The sequence below is a fragment of the Labeo rohita genome, chromosome 10, assembly GCF_022985175.1.
Source record: "Labeo rohita strain BAU-BD-2019 chromosome 10, IGBB_LRoh.1.0, whole genome shotgun sequence".
NCBI classification, from domain to species: Eukaryota; Metazoa; Chordata; class Actinopteri; order Cypriniformes; family Cyprinidae; genus Labeo; species Labeo rohita.
The window spans coordinates 28,763,443-28,784,142 of record NC_066878.1 but is presented as its reverse complement, the minus strand read 5'-3'; the positions used below and the strand labels follow the sequence as shown (position 1 = coordinate 28,784,142).

Genomic DNA, 20,700 nt, shown 5'->3' with positions numbered 1-20,700 from the left:
CTTATAAGATAACGTCAACAGAGCCGTTCTCCTACTCTCATGAGTCATCGGAGCACACTGCCGCTCTGCCTTATGATTATACCAGGTACGAGGTGAGCTGTGAAAACAGTGGCGTTCTCCAAGGCCTGCATCCTTCATCAGTGGATGACGGCGCTCCTGCCCCCATCTCTCCCTCTCAGTAATGAGCCGTGATTGGCTGTGTGGAGGGGCACGAGCAGCATCGATTATATGAGCAGTCCCATATTTGGAAGGTGTTGAGCAGCCCAGCATCTTTCTCGCTGCTCAGAGGAGCCAAGCCAAACCATGTCTGCCAGCCTCCGCACCTCCATCGCACCTCCACCTGATCCGGAGATGCAGTTTTTAGACTGAGAGCACAGAAGCATACGTGTGGCATTGTCTGAAGGATTTAGGAGTGGTTGCTGCTTGCTTTTTTGTGCGTTTTCAAGTTTTAACAAAGATGCCTGAAGCTAATTATTTACGCTCAGTGTCATGGGGATATATAAAGGTATGGATCATTTGCTGATTTTCTGTGTTTCTGGTTACGGTGAAGTAAGAAAATGCAAATAGTTAATTTTGGCCTCTGTGCATTTATTTTTCTTCATTTATTGAGGGTTTCGTGTCGTCATGAATTGATGTATTCAAATAATGTGTGGTACACCACATGTAAATTAAATGCAAATTAACATAGATGAATAATTTATGCAACAATCCAAACAGGACTGTTTGTGTGTGCTGCGGCTCTCTGGAGTTATTTGATCAGTTTTAAATGTTTTTGGTTGATGTTTTCTGTCATTTACAGATTATTTTTAGTGTTAATGGTGTGTTGTTGTAAATGAGTGCATTTGTTATGTAAGATTGTGAAGATAAAACGAATTATTACATTTTGTATGTTTGTACATACAAATGTCTATTTTAGGAAATATATATTTTAGACATAATTATATATTATAAATTATTAAAAATTGATTTGCCGTTTATGTGACTAACAAATGAAAGGAGAAAAATCTAAATTATATTTTGCATGAAGAAAATGAAGGCTATTTAGGATTTTCATATATTATAATATTTTTATATTTTCAGAAAATAATTTCTAACAATTTATATGTATATGTTATAAAATATGTTAAAAATATTTGTATTTTAGGAAATATATATATATATATATATGTGTGTGTGTGTGTGTGTGTGTGTGTGTATATGTATATATATATATATATATATATATATATATATATATATATATATGTATGTGTGTGTGTGTGTGTGTGTGTATATATATATATATATATATATATATATATATATATATATATATATATATATATATATATATATATATATATATATATATATAGTGAAATATAATAATTTATGAAACTTGTTTTTCCATGCAAAAACATGTATTAATGTGATTTATGTGAGTTGTGAATGAAAGGGAAAAAAAATAGATTATATTTTGCATTAAGAAAAGAAGCATTTAGCATTTTTTTTTTCTGAAAATAATTAACAATTTACATATATTATGAATTATTTTATAAGTATATGTATATTTTAAGAATATTTTTTTATATATAATAAAATATAATAATGAAAATGATTCCATATTTATCATCAAATTATAATTATCTGTTTTAAGCCTTAATTATTCAAGATGGGATTGCAAGTACAGACTTCTGAATTAATGAAATGTGCCTGATTTCTAGATGTGGCTATTTTTAGGTCCGGTTTGGTTTTATTTTAAGGGTCTGAGGGGGTCTGTTCTCACACTGATTAGAATAGAAGGTTACGGCTGATTGATTTTAAAATTCATTTGATTGATTAATTTATTCATTGTCTTTGTGTCACCCAATCATAAGGTATTATCATGACTGATTGAAACTCTTTTGTTCCATCTATCTATCTATCTATCTATGTGCAGTTCAAGCGGATGTTGAACAGGGAGTTAACGCACCTGTCTGAGATGAGCAGATCTGGTAACCAGGTCTCCGAGTACATCTCCAACACATTTTTAGGTAAACCATCCATCACAAAACATTAATGCATTTGACTTGTCTGCGTTTAAATGAAGTTATAATGCGTTGACGCTTATTGTTTCTTCTCCAGACAAACAGCACGATGTGGAAATGCCCTCCCTGCAGACGCAGAAGGAGAAGGAGAAGAAGAAAAAGCCCATGTGTCAGATCAGCGGGGTGAAAAAACTCATGCACAGCACCAGCCTCACCAATTCCAACATCCCTCGCTTCGGGGTCAAGACGGATACGGAAGACTCCTTAGCCAAGGTGAGCGGGCCGTGACGCCCCACGGCCTTATTTGTGTTGGAGAGCTGCTTCAAACACTTCAAACTCAGACAGGACCTCAATCATCTCAATTGAATGCTGATTGGACCTGATCAGAGACTCTCGTAGACCTTGACGAAAGGTCACCGGAGCTTTTTTGTGAGATGACGTAGATGGATGACGTGCGATTGGAAAGATTTTGTACCCTGCTGAAAAGACCAGCTTGGAGCAGCATGAGTTTCTATGCTGGTTAGTCTCATGCTGTTCACCAGGAAGCTGCCGTGTTTTTCAACCGAGAGCATATTGCTGGTTATGCTAGTATTCATCAACATATTGATTGATGAATGCGTTCAGAAACACGACAAACGCTGCTCTTTTTTAGCAGGTCGATTTCCTCAAATTCACTGGGTATTTGTCAGATGTGTCCTGAATCATTCCTAGAATGATTTTGTGGCAATGTTTATTTATTTATTTATTTATTTTTTTTTTTTTTGTGTTTTGTATATAAATTGTCAAGTTACATTAATTTATATAGTGCTTTAAAATATCAAAGCAGCTGCCCAGTAATACACAGAAAAAGAACAGTTCTCAAATTATGAATCAAATACAATTTCAGCTGTACAACAGCCCTAAAAAAGACAATGTCATTATTCAGTTCAGTTTAGTTCAATATTGATTAATTTTCCAGCTCTGCAGAAGACAATAGTATTGTTATTCAATTTAGTTTAATAACAGTGTCAATGTTGCAGGAAACTCAATTCAACAATAATGCAGCTCTTCAAGACAATAGTGCCATTATTCAACTCAGTTCACATCAGTGTTGAGTTTTACATATGTATTTAAAGAGTGTTACACTGTTTACAACAGTGTAAAGTTTATTCAATTATGAAACAAGTTTAATTCAGCTATGAGCAGCTCTACTGAAGACAACTGTCATTTATTGTGATGCACTGAAATTTGAATTCTGGGCTGAAACTAAAAATTCAAATTTGAAACTGAAAATTCTTTTTTAGAACTTTAAAATAATGTTTAAAATAACTAAACATTTTTAGAATTTTAAAATTGTTTTGTAATTGTAATGTAATTGTATTAATATTACTGCACTGAAATGATTTTTTTTTTTTTTCATTTAGCTGGAAATGGAAGCTGAAGATACATTTAAATTTATTTAATAATTAATTAATTCATATATTTTTCAAATAATAAGTTGTACAAAGAGTTTTTGTAAACATTTTAATAATTATGTTTTCTACTCCAGTTTGTTGAAATCTAAACATTTAAATGATGACTGTAAAATGTAGTTTTTTTGTTTTTATGACATTTTATTTAAATATGCATCAAATAATGAAGATAACAAGAGAAGCAAAACAAGAAAATGCTACTTTAACGTCACTGTTTTGACCAAAACTGAAAATTGCTATTTCTGCGAAAATCTATGATTGTTCAAATTTCGGTACTTTATGAATATACTGGTTATTCAAACCAAATAATGAAACTAAAATACAAACTAAAACTAAAATTAACAAAATATTTCATGTGTTTGCTCGTCATTAGATTATGCCATATAAAATAAATTAAAAATAATCAGATCAAATATTTGTGCTAATATTTTTATAATATTTTTACTATTTAAAATAACTGTTTTCTATTTTAATATATATGAAAATGTAATTTTTTTTTTTATTTCAAAGCTGAATTTTTAGCATCATTACTTTAGTCTTCAGCGTCACGTGATCCTTCAGAAATCATTCTAATATGCTGATTTGCTGTTCAAGAAACATTTTTATTATTATTATTATTATTATTAAAAACAGCAGAGTATAATTTTTTTCAGGTTTATTTGATGAGTAGATAATAATAATAATAATAATAGAAAATGTTTCTTGAACAGCAAATCAAAATATTAGAATGATTTCTGAAGGATCATGTGAGACTGAAGACTGGAGTAATGATGCTGAAAATTTAGCTTTGATCACAGGAATAAATTACATTTTAAAATATATTCAAATAGAAAACGGTTATTTTAAATAGTATTAAAAATTTTACTGTTTTTGCTGTACTTTGGATCAAATAAATGCAGGCTTAGTGAGCAGAAGAGACTTCTTTGAAAAACAAAAAATCTTACTGTTCAAAAGTATAAAAATATAATCATATAATTGTTTCCGTTTCTAGAATTGAATTATTTGAATTTACAAACATGTTGACACAGTCAACGCACACCATCTGAGAAACAGTAATTAAACATCACTTTTTCGATCAGTTGTTTCACCTGAATTAACAAACCAAAAAATGGTGTTGAAATTTGGGTGCATCACTAGTTAGGTATAGTATAGTTCAGTGACTTCACACACAACGTGAGTAATGATGTCTAATGATTCGCTGCTCTATTTCAGGAACTGGAGGACATAAACAAATGGGGCCTTAATGTTTTTAAAGTCACAGAGTTTTCAGGCAACAGGCCTTTAACGGTGATGATGTACACTATATTTCAGGTGAGAGCAAATAAATGCCTTACTGTGCACAATTTGTGAGTGCATGTTTGTTTTCATTTCAAACTTTCTTTACCTCTGATGTAACCCAGGTCACATGGATGGGGAAAAACAGCATTAACCAATAATATCATAGCTTACTTCATATGCGCCAATCAAATCCTGCATTCTAACATGCTGTGTCACATAATGTTAAATGTGCTGCAAATGTGTTTTCATGTTATGATAAATGCACTTTATTCATCTTCCTGTTGTTCTCTCCCACAGGAAAGGGATTTACTCAAAACATTTAAAATTCCCTTGGACACTTTCATAACATACCTGATGACCTTAGAAGACCATTACCATGCTGATGTTGCGTATCACAATAACATTCATGCTGCTGACGTCACCCAGTCCACACACGTGCTGCTCTCCACGCCTGCTCTGGAGGTGAGAGATGCCTTCAAAACTAGGCTTTCCTTGCCGTTTTAAAAATAAGTGAGAACATTTATGGAAGCCAAGGCTCATTTGGAGATTACCATTGTATTGACGTCTACCGCCCACATCGACACCTATTCAGTATTCAACAGTTGGCATTTGTTGGTCATTTCTCATGTTTTTGATGCAGCTCATTTTATAAGTTGATTACAGGTAAAAAGTGTTGCATATGAGCCCTTTCATTCACATTTGACTCAGTATGACCTTGTGTGCTACTTGCTGGGTTTCTAAAAAGGTTGTGCGGTGAAGATAATGTGTGCTCTCGTACTCACCGTACATCCACATGTTGTTCTCTTTCAGGCGGTTTTCACAGACCTTGAAATTCTCGCTGCCATTTTCGCCAGTGCAATTCACGACGTAGACCACCCGGGTGTCTCCAACCAGTTCCTTATTAACACCAGTAAGTGTGCTTCATGAATATATGGGTTATTCAAACCAGATCTAAACAACTGAGCATATGACTAAAATTAACAAAACATATGTGATGTGTTTGATTGCTTGTTATTGGATTGATAAATACATAAATAAAGCTTTTCATTTTAGCAGATCAAAAAAAAAAAAAAGTCTGCAGACATGCTTTTGGTGGATTTTTTTTTTTTTTTTTTTTTATGTTTTAATCTAATTATTGAAAATCTGTACATTTAATAATAATAATATCATTAATTATTTAAATGTCTAAATATAATAGGCCAATTATGTAAAAAAAAAAAAAAAAAAAAAAATATATATATATATATATATATATATATATATATATATATATATATATATATATATATATATATACAATTTATATAAATTTAATATTTTTATTTACATTTCTGTAATCTAATTGTTTTAATTTACAAACATAACTATCATTATTTAAAAGAATAAATACAATAATTTCAATTTTAAATGTCTAAATATAATAATCTAATTATGTGTGGAAATATAATAATCTCTTTATTTATATTTTTATAATATAATTGTTTACATGTATACATTGTTTACAAATATAATAATCTCATTATTTAAATGTACAAAATAAAATAATCTCATTAACTAAATATTTAAATGTCTAAAAAATAATCTATTTACATTTTTATAATCTAATTCTTTACATTTACAAATATAATTATCTCATAATTTAAATGTACAAGTATAATCTCCTTAATTATATTCTATATTTATTATATTTATTTTTTATTTATTTCTATAATCTAATGCACAAATATACTTCTCTCATTATTTAAATATATAAATACAATAATCTGTTTTAATTGTATAAATATTTATACATTAAATATTAAATCTCTTTATTCATATTTCTATAATATATATAATATTTGAATGTACAAATAAAATAATCTATTTACATTTCCAAATACAACACAACCTAATTAAATGTCTAAATATAATAATCTCTTTATTTCCATTTCTGAAATCTAATTGTATCAATTTACAAATATAATTATCTCATTATTTAAATTATAAATTAAAATAATCTCAGTGTATAAATGTGTAAATAACCTAATTCTTTAAATGTATGAATATAGTAATCTTCATCTAAACACGAGTGTCTGATTGTTTACGTTTCTGAAAAGAATAATACAATTACTTGGGCGTCTATGACCTATGATAATGTAATTATTTAAATATTCACAGTTTGGTCCAAAATAACAACAACAAAAATTGTTATTAGTTACGAAAGTTATGACTGTTTGTAATTAAGCCATAAGGTGTATATTTAGAGAGCACAATTTTTAATTACAACATTGTTTTATTAAGCAAACTCGTGTAAAGATGAAAAGATCCCCTAAATCTAAGGTTAATAGTTACTTAGAATAACTGTAAAGCATTATTTGACCAATCAGCATCCGGAACACGCAATAACAACATGTATAAATAACAACACTTGTATTTAAACAACTAATAATGCCCTGAATGGCAGCTCATGGGGTTTATATCATAATAGATGGATCTAGCAGTTCAGTAAACAGTTGAGAGCAGATCACTCTGGCCGTGTACTGACAGACGAAATCTCATCCGCTCAGAGACAGACAGACAGACCAGCACACATCTGTCCTCAAAAGCACGCAAACGCCGCTTACATAACTTTATTTTGACATAAGCAGCACCGATAGGACGGTTAAATGCGACTCAGGCCTCATGGGATTGTGTGTATCCGTCTGTCTGCGTCACGCTGTAATCTCTCACACACAGCGATGGAGTCCTGCCGCTGCTGACACAGCTGTACAGATTAGCACAAGGTCACATGTTTTCTTCATGTTTGCAGACTCGGAGTTGGCCCTCATGTACAACGACTCGTCGGTGCTGGAAAACCATCATCTGGCCGTGGGCTTCAAACTCCTGCAGGAGGAGAACTGTGACATCTTCCAGAACCTGACCAAAAAACAGAGACAATCGCTGCGCAAGATGGTCATAGACATCGTACGTTCCGCTCAAATGACATCTAGCCTTGATGTTTGTTCTGAATTCTGCCTCTTAAGTTTTTTTTCGCACGTTTCTCCAAGGTCTTGGCGACCGATATGTCCAAACACATGAACCTGCTGGCCGATCTGAAGACCATGGTCGAGACCAAGAAGGTCACCAGTTCTGGAGTCTTGCTCTTGGATAACTACTCAGACAGGATACAAGTGAGTCTGTTAAGCGGATATGTGTCATTTCTGACTTCCTGTAAACACTGGCGCTATTAAAATAACATTACTTCTGGCTCAGCCAATGGTGTGAATTGGGGGCGGGACTTTGCGTTTTGTTGACCAGTGGTGTTTAAGAAACCCATCTGATCATTATCATTTGTTTATTCCCAGTACATTGGAAATATATATAGAACTTCTAAAACTACATATTAAATAATAGTAATCAAAATTGGTTTCAGTCGAATTATTTTTTTTATTTTTTAAGACCGTTATTACAGTTGTTTATATATTACGATATTTATCAGAATTATATTATGTTAATCAGAAATAAATATATATTTGTGTGTATTCATATACTTTTATAAGTATGTATAATATTTCTGGTTAGATTTATTTATATATATATATATATATATAGGGTATTTTTAATACATTTTAATTTTTTAGATATATTATATAATATATACACACATCATACAGATATATTTTGTTTTGTATGATTTCTAATTTTTTATTATTTAACATTTTTAATTTTATTTAACTTGTTTATGTGTTGATTTGTTTATATATATTTTTCACATATATTCACAGCTTTTCATTTAATTTTTTCTATTTATTATTTATCAATTTTAATTTCAGTTTTAGTTAAAAAAAAAAAAACCCACTAATTTGTCAATGAAATTATTATTATTATTTTTTAAATTAATTTTAGTTGCCAAAGCAACTTTTTTTTTATATAATTTAACAATTTTAATTTTCATTTTAGTTTTAATTAATAAAAAACACTGATTTGTCAATGAATCAATTTAAGTTTTATTATTTCAATTAATTTGAAATAATTAATTTAAAATTAATTGAATTAATTTTCATTTCAGTTTTTTATTAACATTTTTAATTTAATCATTTAACATTGTTTTATTTTATTTATGGTGATTTGTTCATATAAATTTAACATTTATGTTATATTTCATCTAATATTTATATTTTATTTCAGCTTTATTTCAATTATTGAAAACAATTTTAATTTCAGTTTTAGGTAATAAAAACACTGATTTGTCAATGAAACAATAGTTTGTTTTAGTATTTCAATTCATTTTAGTTGCCAAAGCTTTTAATATTTTAGTTTCATTTGTTTAACTTTTAACATTTATTTTATTTGTTGATTTGTTTATATAAATTTCACAGCTGCATCTGACACACCATTTTAATGATAAAATATGCAGAAATTGTAAATTCAAATTCATATTTTTATGATGATACTAATTTGTGGTAAATATGATAATATAAAATGAGATTTCCTCAGCTGCATTTTACTCATTTTACAATTTTAAATTGTAAATTAAGTATAAATCAGAAATTCATTAAACTTCAATCGCTGTCTAATGAGATTATTTTTATCATTTTAGTGTTTGTTTTTTAATATATTTTTATTATTTGTAAATATAAGATGTTGTTTTCTCAGCTCTGACTCATTTTGCATGAATTAATTGGAAATGTATAGTGCTTAAATTGTGATAGTAAATAAGACTTAACACTTGACATTTTAATATTTAACTTTTTGTAAAAATTGTGTATCTATAGAACTTCAATGACAATATAATGGGATATTAAATAAGTTTTTTATTTATGATACAGACATGTACATATAGGATGTCATTTCATCAGCCATATCTAACATATTTTACAATATTTAAAATGTAAATAGATTGTAAATTGTAACTTGTTCATAAAATGATATATCAAATAAGTTTAGCATTTATCATTTTAATGATTTTTTTTAATGACAATACTGATTTGTTTTAATTATAGGATGTAATTTCCTCAGCTGTGTGTGGCAAATTACACAGTATTTAAATTGTGATTTTACAGTGACTTTCAATAAAGTGTTCTCATGAAGCATGTGTTGATGTTTCCTCAGGTGCTTCAGAACATGGTTCACTGTGCGGATCTCAGTAACCCCACCAAACCCCTGCAGCTGTACAGACAGTGGACGGACCGCATTATGGAGGAGTTCTTCAGTCAGGGCGACCGCGAGAGAGAGCGAGGGATGGAGATCAGCCCCATGTGTGACAAACACAACGCCTCTGTAGAGAAGTCTCAGGTATGTTCATCCATTCCAAAAAAAAAAAAAAAAAAAAAACATCTATGGAAGCCTGTTTTTACCCTACAGTAAATAAATAAATAAAAACAGGTAATTGTAAAATAAAAAAATAACACAGTTTAAAATAAATTTAAAAAACGGGGGGGAGGGGGGTCGACAGTTCTTCTATGAAGTTGTTAAAGTATTATTAAAAAATATATTTATTTTTAATTTGTCAGTGTTGTTTGGTATTGTTTTTATACTAGTATATTATATACTATAGTATAGTGTTTATTAATATTTTTATGTTTTCAATTTTAATTAAGTTTTTGTAATTGTATATACTTTTGTCTTTTTATTACTTTATATATTCTTTCAATAATATTTTTGATTAGATTTAATGTATTTTTATTTCAGTTTTAGTACTTTAACTTCAAATTTAATCAACTTTTTTATTTATATATTTTTATACATTTTTATTTTTATACAGATACAATATTATATACAATATACATATGTTGCATTTATTGTATTTATTTATTGCCAAGTCAGCATTTTTTTTTTTTACGTTTTTACAAACACTGATTTTTCAATGAAACAATAATTAAAGTTTTAGTACTTTGATTCATTTTATTAGCCAAAGTTAAGTGACCTAAATTTATATTTTTGTATAAATTTATTTTATACAGATAAAATATTATATATAATATGCAGATGTATTTCATAAAGATTTTATATTTGTATTGCAACATTTCTAATTTTTTAAGTTTTTCATCTAATATTTATTTTATTTTACTTTATTTCAATTACTGAAAACAATTTTAATAATTTCAGTTTTAGTTAATAAAAACACTGATTTGACAATGAAATAATAATTTAAGTGTTAGTACTTCAATTTATTTTAGATGCAAAAGCAACATTTCTATTTGTATTTTTTTGTCTGAATGTTCATCTAATATTTATTTTATTTCAGCTTTATTTTAAGCACTTAAAATGGTTTAGTTAACAATAACTTCAGTTTTCTTTTATTGATATTCTTGTGTAAATTTGTACTTTTATATAAATAAAACACTATATATAATATACAGATATTTTGCATACAGATTTTTTTTTTTGGTATTTGTTTTTATTGCCAAGACGACATTTCTAATTTTGAAATTTATTAATTTTGAAGTTTTTCATCTAATATTATTTTATTTTAGATTTATTTCAGTTATTGAAAACAATTGTATCATTTCAGTTTAGTTAATAAACACACTGAATTGTCAATGAAACAGTAATTTCTGTTTCTATTTGTTTTTGTTAGCTTTATCTTGAGCAAATTTTAAAGCACTGATTTGTAAATTAAAGCAAAAAATAAAATAAATTAAATGCAGTATTCAATTCAGCATATTTTTTATAGAAATAATATTACAACTGAATGTTGTTAATTGACTGATTTATCAATTTCTCACGGCCGTCTCTGTGTGTCCAGGTGGGCTTCATTGACTACATCGTGCATCCGCTGTGGGAGACGTGGGCCGACCTTGTACACCCAGACGCCCAGGACATCCTGGACACGTTAGAGGACAATAGAGAGTGGTACCAGAGCACCATCCCACAGAGCCCGTCGCCTGCTCCCGACCAGCCCGAGGAGGGCAGCCGCTCTGCCGGGGCAGAGAAGTTCCAGTTCGAACTGACACTGGAGGAGGACGGAGAATCGGACACAGAAAAAGACAGCGGCAGCCAGGCCGAGGAGGAGGAGGATGACGAAGAAGAAGAGGAGGAGGAGGACAACAGCTGTAGTGATTCCAAAACTCTAATCACGCAGGACTCGGAATCCACGGAGATTCCGGAAGCGGAGGAGGGAATTTCGGAAGAGGTTTCTACCGAACCCAGCATGGTGGAAGAGGAGGACGACGAGGAAGACGAGGAGGAGCAGCCGGCAGACACGTAACAGCGCGTCTGGACGGCCCGAACTAGCTGCCGCGACGGCAAAAAAACGCAAATATTTAATAACAGACAATGAAATTGAGTTCCAAAGCGCACGTTGCACTCCGAGACCTCGGCCACTCCTCTCTCGCTCTCTCTTTCTCTTTTCCGTCTCTCTACGAGCTGCCTGGAGACGAGAGGACACTAAGACTTCGGTAGGTTGTCGTTTTATTTGCACTCAGGAATAATATTTAGTCCTCTGTTTTTTCGAGCTTGGTTTTGTTTACCTTCGCCCGTCCCGGACGCCCTCCTCCTCCTCCTCCTCTATGATTCTCTGTGGACAACAGTGAGGAAATTTCCTGCACAAAGCAATCGGAGGAGACGCCGTCCACCGAGGGGAGACGTCAGCGGGAATCGACGCAGGAACGCGTTTCCTTGGATTTCAAAGAGACCTTATTTTCTACGTTTTAAGTCTTCCTAAACTTTTGACTGAGAAAAAAATTTCACAAAAGACAAAAAAACAAAACAGCCCAGTGCTGTCATGGCCTCTTCGATGATTTTTGTACGGTATACATACAGATTTTTACATAGTTACTTTTTAAATAACAAAACAGCAGCTGTTGCGTTTTCGAGGAAACTTTGCGCGAAGGGTAACTTGCAAGTACGCGATGTGGGTCGTGCGTTCGCCACCATATTCACTTCACTGCTGTCACACAACCTCCTTTCAGAAGCTGTATTTATGTTGTTGTTGTTTTTTTTTTTTTTTTTTCCCACTTCGTCAAACACTTTACCTCTAACGAGCCTCTTAATACACCTACAGATGCTTTATGTGCATTCAACTCATTTATATTATACTTCTGTCTTGTTTCGGAGCAGTTTTTACAGCAACACTGCACTTGAAGCCTGTAAAAAATCAATATGTATGCATGTATATGTGTGTATGTATATCTGTGTGTATATATATACACATATGTATGTTTGTGTATGTATATATACACGTGTGTGTGTGTGTGTGTGTGTGTGTATATATATATATATAATACAAATATAAATACAGTATATACATTTACGTATGTACATATGTGTTTATGTATATATGTACTATACATATAGGTACAATATATACATGTGTGTGTATATATGTATATACTGTATATGTACATATATAAATACAATGTATACATGTATGTGTGTCTATATTGTATTTATATATGTATGCATATGTATCTGTATATATGTAGTATATATAGACTACTGTATATGTATACAGTAGTCAAGATTTGAAGTGGATCAAAACCTTTCATCAAAGATGTCCTAAAACCAGAATAATACCTGTTCTTGTCTTAGGCCAACTTTGATTAACTTTTTTGATCCATTTCAAATCTTGACTACTGTATACTGTATTCATATCTGTGTGTGTATGTGTGGAGAGAGATATATATATATATATATATATATATACATACACTAATGTATACTGTAATATTATTAGTCTAATAATTAATAATCTTAATATTAATGCGGATAATAAATGTAGTATTAAAATATTAATATATATTACAGGCATCAAGTGAAGTGTTACCAAACATAAGCCTTTAAGAACTTCATTACTGATGTTAGTCACCATTCAAAGACTTTTTCTGGGTTTTAATGCAGTTCAGACTGACAAACATCCTGTTAAGGCTTTATAACTCCAGGTCAAGCTGAAATTCTTTTACTGGCAACATCCTGTTATGGGTGTATCAGACATTTAGCCTCACAAGCCATTTATTTGAAGCACTTCTGTTATAACCACATATGGAGATTTTATAGCATGTGAGTTTCTGAGTTTCTTTCCTTTTGCCTTTTTCAGTTTCATCTTCAGGATCTCGCACACCAAGCGCGTGAAAACAAAAACCACAAATTCCCCAAAACCACATCAGACATCCCGTGCGCGGATATTCTACGATCGTGGAATATTTGTCGTGCGATGCCTTTCAAAATCACCTGTTTCGTCATCCGTCACGATTCATTAGATCAGAGATCTTCTCTTAGGGCTAGATGCAGTTTAGCGTCAAAATCCACATTTTCATTTCACTCCCGCACCGGACACGCACTATGCGGCACGTGGCTTTTAATAAGGACTTATTTATATCTGTATATGGTTTTAATTTATTGTTTGGCTTCTGTTTGAAAGCAGTACTGTAGACCATCAACTGTAGCATAGAGCGTGTGGACTTGCAAGTTACTGGCCTCCTGTTTTTGGTCGTGTACATAGAACAAACTTTTTAAAGTCTGTAGGACATATAATGCGCTCACAGAAACTTGAAACCTGGCTCGAGTAGTACTGATTTTGTTAGATATATATTTTTATTTAAGTTTGTGCCATGATATTCTTTCCTCACCAGATGACCTTACCTGATTATGGATTTTATTTTATTTTTTTTCAATGTTATATCTCTTTCTTTTTTTTTGCTGTTTACAACAATGTATTTATTTTGCTGTATATATTGTAATGTTTGTTGTAAATGATGACAGATTCTAAACTTCATCCCGGATGGAGTTGCTGTATTTGGTAAACTCTTGTTGAGAGAATGTTTATTATTATAAATATTATCCAATGTAAAAACGACGATGACGATAATAATAATATTCTGTATAAAAAAGGAGAAGATGGTCACCTTCAAACGTGTGTTTCTGGAGATCTGGGGAAAGCCAAACCATTCGAGACGAGTCGCCGCCACTGGCGTTTGGCCCCAGGGCTGTGCCTTAACTTAAAAACTCTTGATTTGTGTGTCCGTTTCGTCTCTCTTTCCGTGTTTTCGGAGAACGATGTCTGCTGCCAGGGTATCAGGGCATCTTATGCGCTGCATTTAAAGCTAAAGCTTAGGACGCCTTGGGTTACTTTTCATTCGTAGGTCCAAAAAAAAAAGTGGCACATAGCGAACGCCGCTGTCGACGCAGCGGCTGCAATAGTCCCGGGACAGTTGGGTTTGCCCTAGAGGTGCTTGGCTGCTTGCGATCTTCTACTTTCATGCTGTTCTTTAAAACTCGGTTCAGGTACTGTCTGCTACCTTCATCTCATCCAGCCTTGTAGATGTGCTTGTGCACTAAACTGAACGAGTCCTTAGAGTTTCAGATGTTAAATAAGCATACTTTCTGACACGCATACTGTAGATTTTAGCAGCCCTGGACCAAAGCCAATTGTGGCTATTATTATTATTAATTAATTATTACTGGTATTTTTTCAATGTCATTAAAGGGATACTTTAACATTTGATTCTTACGTTCTGCTGATTAAAAACTGAAACACTTCTTTCAGTCTCTTACAGTCTTTTGCCGGTACTGTAGATCCATCTCCAATCGGTTTCAAGTCCATAAACTACAAGAAAAAAGACAGAAAAATATTTTATATGCAACAAATGAAATAAAAGCATGGGTTGATTCCATACGTGTGTAGCGTGTTTGTATGTATCGCAGATGTAAAGCTTGAGATATCTTGGTTAGCTGAAGAACACGATTTGGTTTGGTTGCTCAATATCCTGATGAGTCAAAGTGAGAGTCTTCTGATGTGGTTGAGCACGTCATCAGCTCTTCCTAAGCGCCACTGCCATCTAGTGGATGCGCAGCGAATGACAACGTCATGCGTCACTCTGATTGAAGGTTTGCAATAATTTTCGTTCTGAGGCTCTCGCCTTAAAGGAGAAGTCCACTTCCAGAACAAAAATCTACAGGTATTATACTCACCCCCGTGTCATCCAAGATGGTCATGTCTTTCTTTCTTCAGTCATAAAGAAATTGTTTTTTGAGGAAAACATTTCAGCATTTTTTTTTTTCATATATAGTGGACTTCTATGGTGCCCCGAGTTTAAACTTCCAAAATGCAGTTTAAATGTGGCTTCAAATGATCCCAGCCGAGGAAGAAGGGTCTTATCTAGCAAAATGATTGGTTATTTTCATTTTTAAAAATACAATTTAAATACTTTTTAATCTCAAACACTCATCTGATTTTGCTCTCCCTGAACTCTTTGTATTCTGGTTCAAGACAGTTAGGGTATGTCGAAAAACACCAATCGTATTTTCTCCCTCAACTTCAAAAATCATTTCGAAATCATCCTACATAGCTGCAGAAGTACTGACCCAGTGTTTGCAAAGTGAACATGCAAAGATCATCAAACACCCGTAACAAAAAAGGTAAAACAGCGATATAGGGCGATTTTGAAGTTGAGGGAGAAAATACGAATGGAGTTTTTCATACCCTAACTGTCATGAACCAGGAAAAAAAACAGTTCAGGCAGAGCATGACAAAACTAGCTTTTGACATTAAAAATTACATAAATTGTATTACTTTTATGAAAATAACAAATCATTTCGCTAGATAAGACCCTTCTTCCTCGACTGGGATCATTTGAAGCCACATTTAAACTGCATTTTAGAAATTCAAACTCGGGGCACCATAGAAGTCCACTATATGCAAAAAAAAAAAAAAAAAAAAAAAAAAAAAAATGCTGAAATGTTTTCCTCAAAAAACTATTTCTTTACGACTAAAGAAAGAAAGACACAAACATCTTGGATGACAAGGGGGTGAGTACATTATCTGTAAATCTTTGTTCTGGAAGTGGAATCTTTGTTCACTAGGCATGTGCTATTTTATATACTAGTCACATACATAATTTAAAATAAAAGTGCTAAATAAATCAACAGGTATATAGTAGTCAACATTTGAAGTGGATCAAAACCTTTCATCAAAGTTGTCCTAAAACCAAAACAATACCTGTTTTTGTCTTAGGGCAACTTAGATGAATTTTTTTGATCCACTTCAAATGTTGACTACTGTAGTAAATACTTCCCATCAAACACGGACTGTAGGAACCAAGCTAAATTAACGTGTGAAATCAGTCATGCTGAAGCAGTTTTAAGAATATAAACTGGACAGTTTTAATGGCTCTAAAAAGATATCATTTAGAAGGCACATTTATCTGAGAAAGAATAGCAGGGCCCTCAGTCGAATATAAATTAAAACTGTAATTGTCTCCACCTGGTGGCCACAAAGTAATAGCTGACTTACCTGCATATGTGACCCTGGACCACAAAACCAGTCTTAAGTAGCAGGGGTAAATTTGTAGCAATAGCCAAAAATACATTGTATGGCTCAAAATGATTGATTTTTCTTTTATGCCAAAAATCATTGGGATATTAAGTAAAGATCATGTTCCATGAAGATATTTTGTAAATTTCCTACCATAAATCTATCATTTAATTTTTGATTAGTAATATGCATTGCTAAGAACTTCATTTGGACAACTTTAAAGGTGATTTTCTCAATATTTGGATTTTTTCGCACCCTCAGATTCCAGATTTTCAAATAGTTGTATCTCCAATCCTAACAAACCATACATCAATGAAAAGCTTATTTATTCAGCTTTCAGATGATGTATAAATCTCAATTTTGAAAAATTGACTTATGACTGGTTTTGTGGTCCAGGGTCACATATTAATTTGTTTCTAAGCAACTGATTTAAAAATAGTAAATATATTATTTTTGAGATTTTTCATCTTCAAAAAAAAAAAAAAAGTTTTTTTTTTTGTTTTTTTTTTGCCAATTCATCTAAAATTACTCAGCTCATTAATAAATAATAAATGTAAGGGTAGAAATACATGATGTAAACATCTCAGAAGTAGAATAAAAAAAATTAATAATAATAATAAGATATTTTCTGTATAAGCAATATGCATGATTTTTTATACTTTCACCCATAAATGAATTACACATTTGTCCATAACCTCTATATTACACCCTCGAAACGTTTGCAAATGAAACTCGTATTATCTCTTTATGATAAAGGTAATACTGTAGCAATAATATTAGCAACTTAAGTGCTTTTACAACTTATGCATTGACATCAATGTGGGTATAAAACTACTGCAGGCGTGCCATCATATATTTTTATAAGATAAAATGTAAAATAAACAAATCTAGGCCTACCTTATAAACATTTACCATGGTAATCAAGGATCTGCCAAAACACCACAGACACTGTTACAACGAAAAAAACATTAAAATTAGACTTGGCCGTCATCTAAAATATATAAAACATGCGTGTGAAGAAATATACATCAGCATAAACCACTGATAAAAAAGCAAAAATTAAAATGTACGCTGAATCATTCACTGATCAAACTTTCATTTTGGATTATAGATCATTGGATCCGTTCAGACACAGGTAAAATTAAAGTATACTTGAATGCACTTGCTACGTCCCCCTGAAAGTCGCATTTGAAGGCTGCATATGTCATTAAGGATGTCTTATTTAAGAAAAGTAACCATGATAAAATTGACTGTTATTCCTTGTGAGGTGTTAAATACTATAATTTATTTTTTACTTTGCAATATAACGGTTACTTTTCTTAAATGAGACTTCCCCGATGACGTATGCAGCCTCAAATGCGAACTCCAGAGGACGCAGCCTTCCAAATGAGATGCGGCTTTTATTTTAAGGTGTCCTTGTTACGTTACATGTATTTACTAAACAACACCAATAAACTGTACATACTTACAAGTAAGTAAACCTAAGCCAAACCCTTATCCTAACCATTCAGTAAGTACATGTAGTTAGTTACTAGTACTTAAATGTATAATACTGTAAAGAAGATACCTTAAAATAAAGTGCAACCAAATACTTAAATGCAAGCAAGTACATTTGTAATACATTCTTATTTTTTGTGCTAAATAAAACTGTAAAAGTTATACACTATAAACACACTAATTATAAATGATACTTCAGTGCATATGAAAAAGTATAATAAATAACACCAATACTTCAATTGATTGTTGGTGCATTCAAATTAAGTATACTACTGCAAAAAAAATATACAGAGGTGTCTTAAAAGTGCTTTGAATGCTTTAAAATGGACTTTTATATAGCATTCCTAAATTTAAATTAAATTTATTTCATTAAAAACATGACTAATGTACTAGTTCTAAGTACATTTTCCCAACTGTGCTACTTAAGCACACTTAATATAAATGCACCAATTAGCACTAACACGTCTATTGATTTGAAGTTGTCAGATATAATGACATACTAATAGATTGTACTATTTAAAGACACCACAAACAAGTAGTTAAGTATATCAAATAAAGGGAATATTTAAAGTACAATACATTTGAAGCAAATTATTTAATGTATAAACGTGCCTGAAATCATCTGAAAGCTGAATAAATAAGCGTTCCATTGATGTATGGTTTGTTAGGATAGGACAATATTTGGCAGAGATGCAACTATTTGAACATATGGAATCTGAGGGTTCAAAAATAAATAAATTGAAATATTGAGAAAACGGCCTGTAGTTGTCCAAATAAAAGTTAAATGCATAAAATCAAAAATAAAGTTCATATACATGTACAGTAGGAATTTTACAAAACATCTTCGTGAAACATGACCTTTATTTAATATCCTAATGATTTCTGACAGAAAAGAAAAATTGATAATTTTGACTCATACAATGTTTTTTTGGTTATTGCTACAAATGAAGAGTTCAGATGCAAAACCAGCTAAATCCATCTGACGTCTTTCTTTAAAAAAAAATGCATTTTTATCAGGTGCAGATGTATAGGTATAGGTTTCTATGTAAGTACCGGTACTTCTGATTGGGCTGAGGCTGGTATTTAACGAGTTTGAAGAAAAACTATTTGATGGATGTATAATGTGTGTCAAGAGCATTTTTGACCGAGATGGCTTTTAGCTGGTTTTGCATCTGAACTCTTCAAATATACCCATACTACTTCCAGATCCAGGGTATTTTGAATAAATCGTAAGTCTAGTTTCTATGTATAATGAGTAAGTGTATAAAAGATGGACTCGAGTGTACTAGGTGGTGACTAAATTTGTTTGCTTAGTTTTTTTTTTTTAAATGCATATGTTAAAAGCACATATAGTTCATATTCATGGTGTCCTAAATTAGCACAGTTGAGCACACTTAGATGTGCTTAAGTACTACTATATCAAGTATAAAATTAGTGCGCAAAAATAGAGTACATTATGGAAGTGCACTAAGAGTACTGACGTAAAGTATTTTAGTGCATTTTTTTTTTCACTTGAGGAAAACTCTCTAGTATCTATACTACGTCAAAACGACTGCTTTCACGGAACACATGATTACTGAAATCACTGCTGACTACATCCTGAAATGATGCTGAAGTAATATTGAAATCGTCAGAGATTAGTGTGTTTTGTGCTGTGTAGAATTAGGATGCCACAGTCAGATTGAGCTTAGAACAAACATTTTGTTCAACAAAATGCCTTGACTTAAATTGACCTTTACCTTACCTTTATAAAACAATAGGAAAGCAACATTGATGAAACCAATGTGCTTTGTCATGCTTGTCATTACACTGTACTTCCGGCAGGTGGCAGTGCAAAACAACGCTATTAAAACTGACCGTTAGAATGGAGATCGTCATGAGGAATCAAATATTGATTCATCTTTTAAGATAAAAGTATTAATCTGACGTAAATTCACTATATTTTTACGTACTGTAACTTTTAGAAGACAGGCCTAAGCTTTAAAAACGTACGTCTTCGTTAAAGTCATCAAGCTTGACCGTCGTGACGCATTTGTGGAAGAAAACACAAACGTACTAACATCAGATGACCTCAAGAGATGTGAAATAAAGGCTAAAATATATTTCTCCTTGTACTGTAATTATTATCACCCAGATAAGTGCTCAAACACAAAAAGATGTTGAGTCACACGGTACCTGTTACTTTTCTCATCGATGTGTGTTGATGCGCCAATCAGCCTGGAAGTTTGCGTCATCATGTTTCCCTCGTTAGAAATTT

At 31.8% G+C, this 20,700-nt stretch overlaps 1 protein-coding gene across 15 annotated transcripts in view; it reads left to right on the top strand.

Annotated features, from left to right (window-relative positions):
• The window catches only part of LOC127171578 (cAMP-specific 3',5'-cyclic phosphodiesterase 4D), a 267,521-nt gene extending 252,215 nt beyond the window's left edge, over positions 1 to 15,306 (top strand). For 14 of the 15 annotated variants that reach the window (XM_051120308.1, XM_051120303.1, XM_051120305.1 and 11 more), the window contains 9 exons: positions 1,919 to 2,012; positions 2,104 to 2,279; positions 4,670 to 4,768; positions 5,033 to 5,197; positions 5,546 to 5,645; positions 7,524 to 7,678; positions 7,762 to 7,884; positions 9,806 to 9,988; positions 11,442 to 15,306. In XM_051120308.1, coding sequence (XP_050976265.1) covers positions 1,919 to 2,012; positions 2,104 to 2,279; positions 4,670 to 4,768; positions 5,033 to 5,197; positions 5,546 to 5,645; positions 7,524 to 7,678; positions 7,762 to 7,884; positions 9,806 to 9,988; positions 11,442 to 11,903 — 1,557 coding nt within the window. In that variant the 3' untranslated portion in view covers positions 11,904 to 15,306. Of the gene's footprint in view, positions 1 to 251; positions 506 to 1,918; positions 2,013 to 2,103; positions 2,280 to 4,669; positions 4,769 to 5,032; positions 5,198 to 5,545; positions 5,646 to 7,523; positions 7,679 to 7,761; positions 7,885 to 9,805; positions 9,989 to 11,441 lie in introns of those variants that run through there. The other variant, XM_051120317.1, reaches the window with a different exon arrangement.
• Positions 15,307 to 20,700: the final 5,394 nt, after the last annotated feature.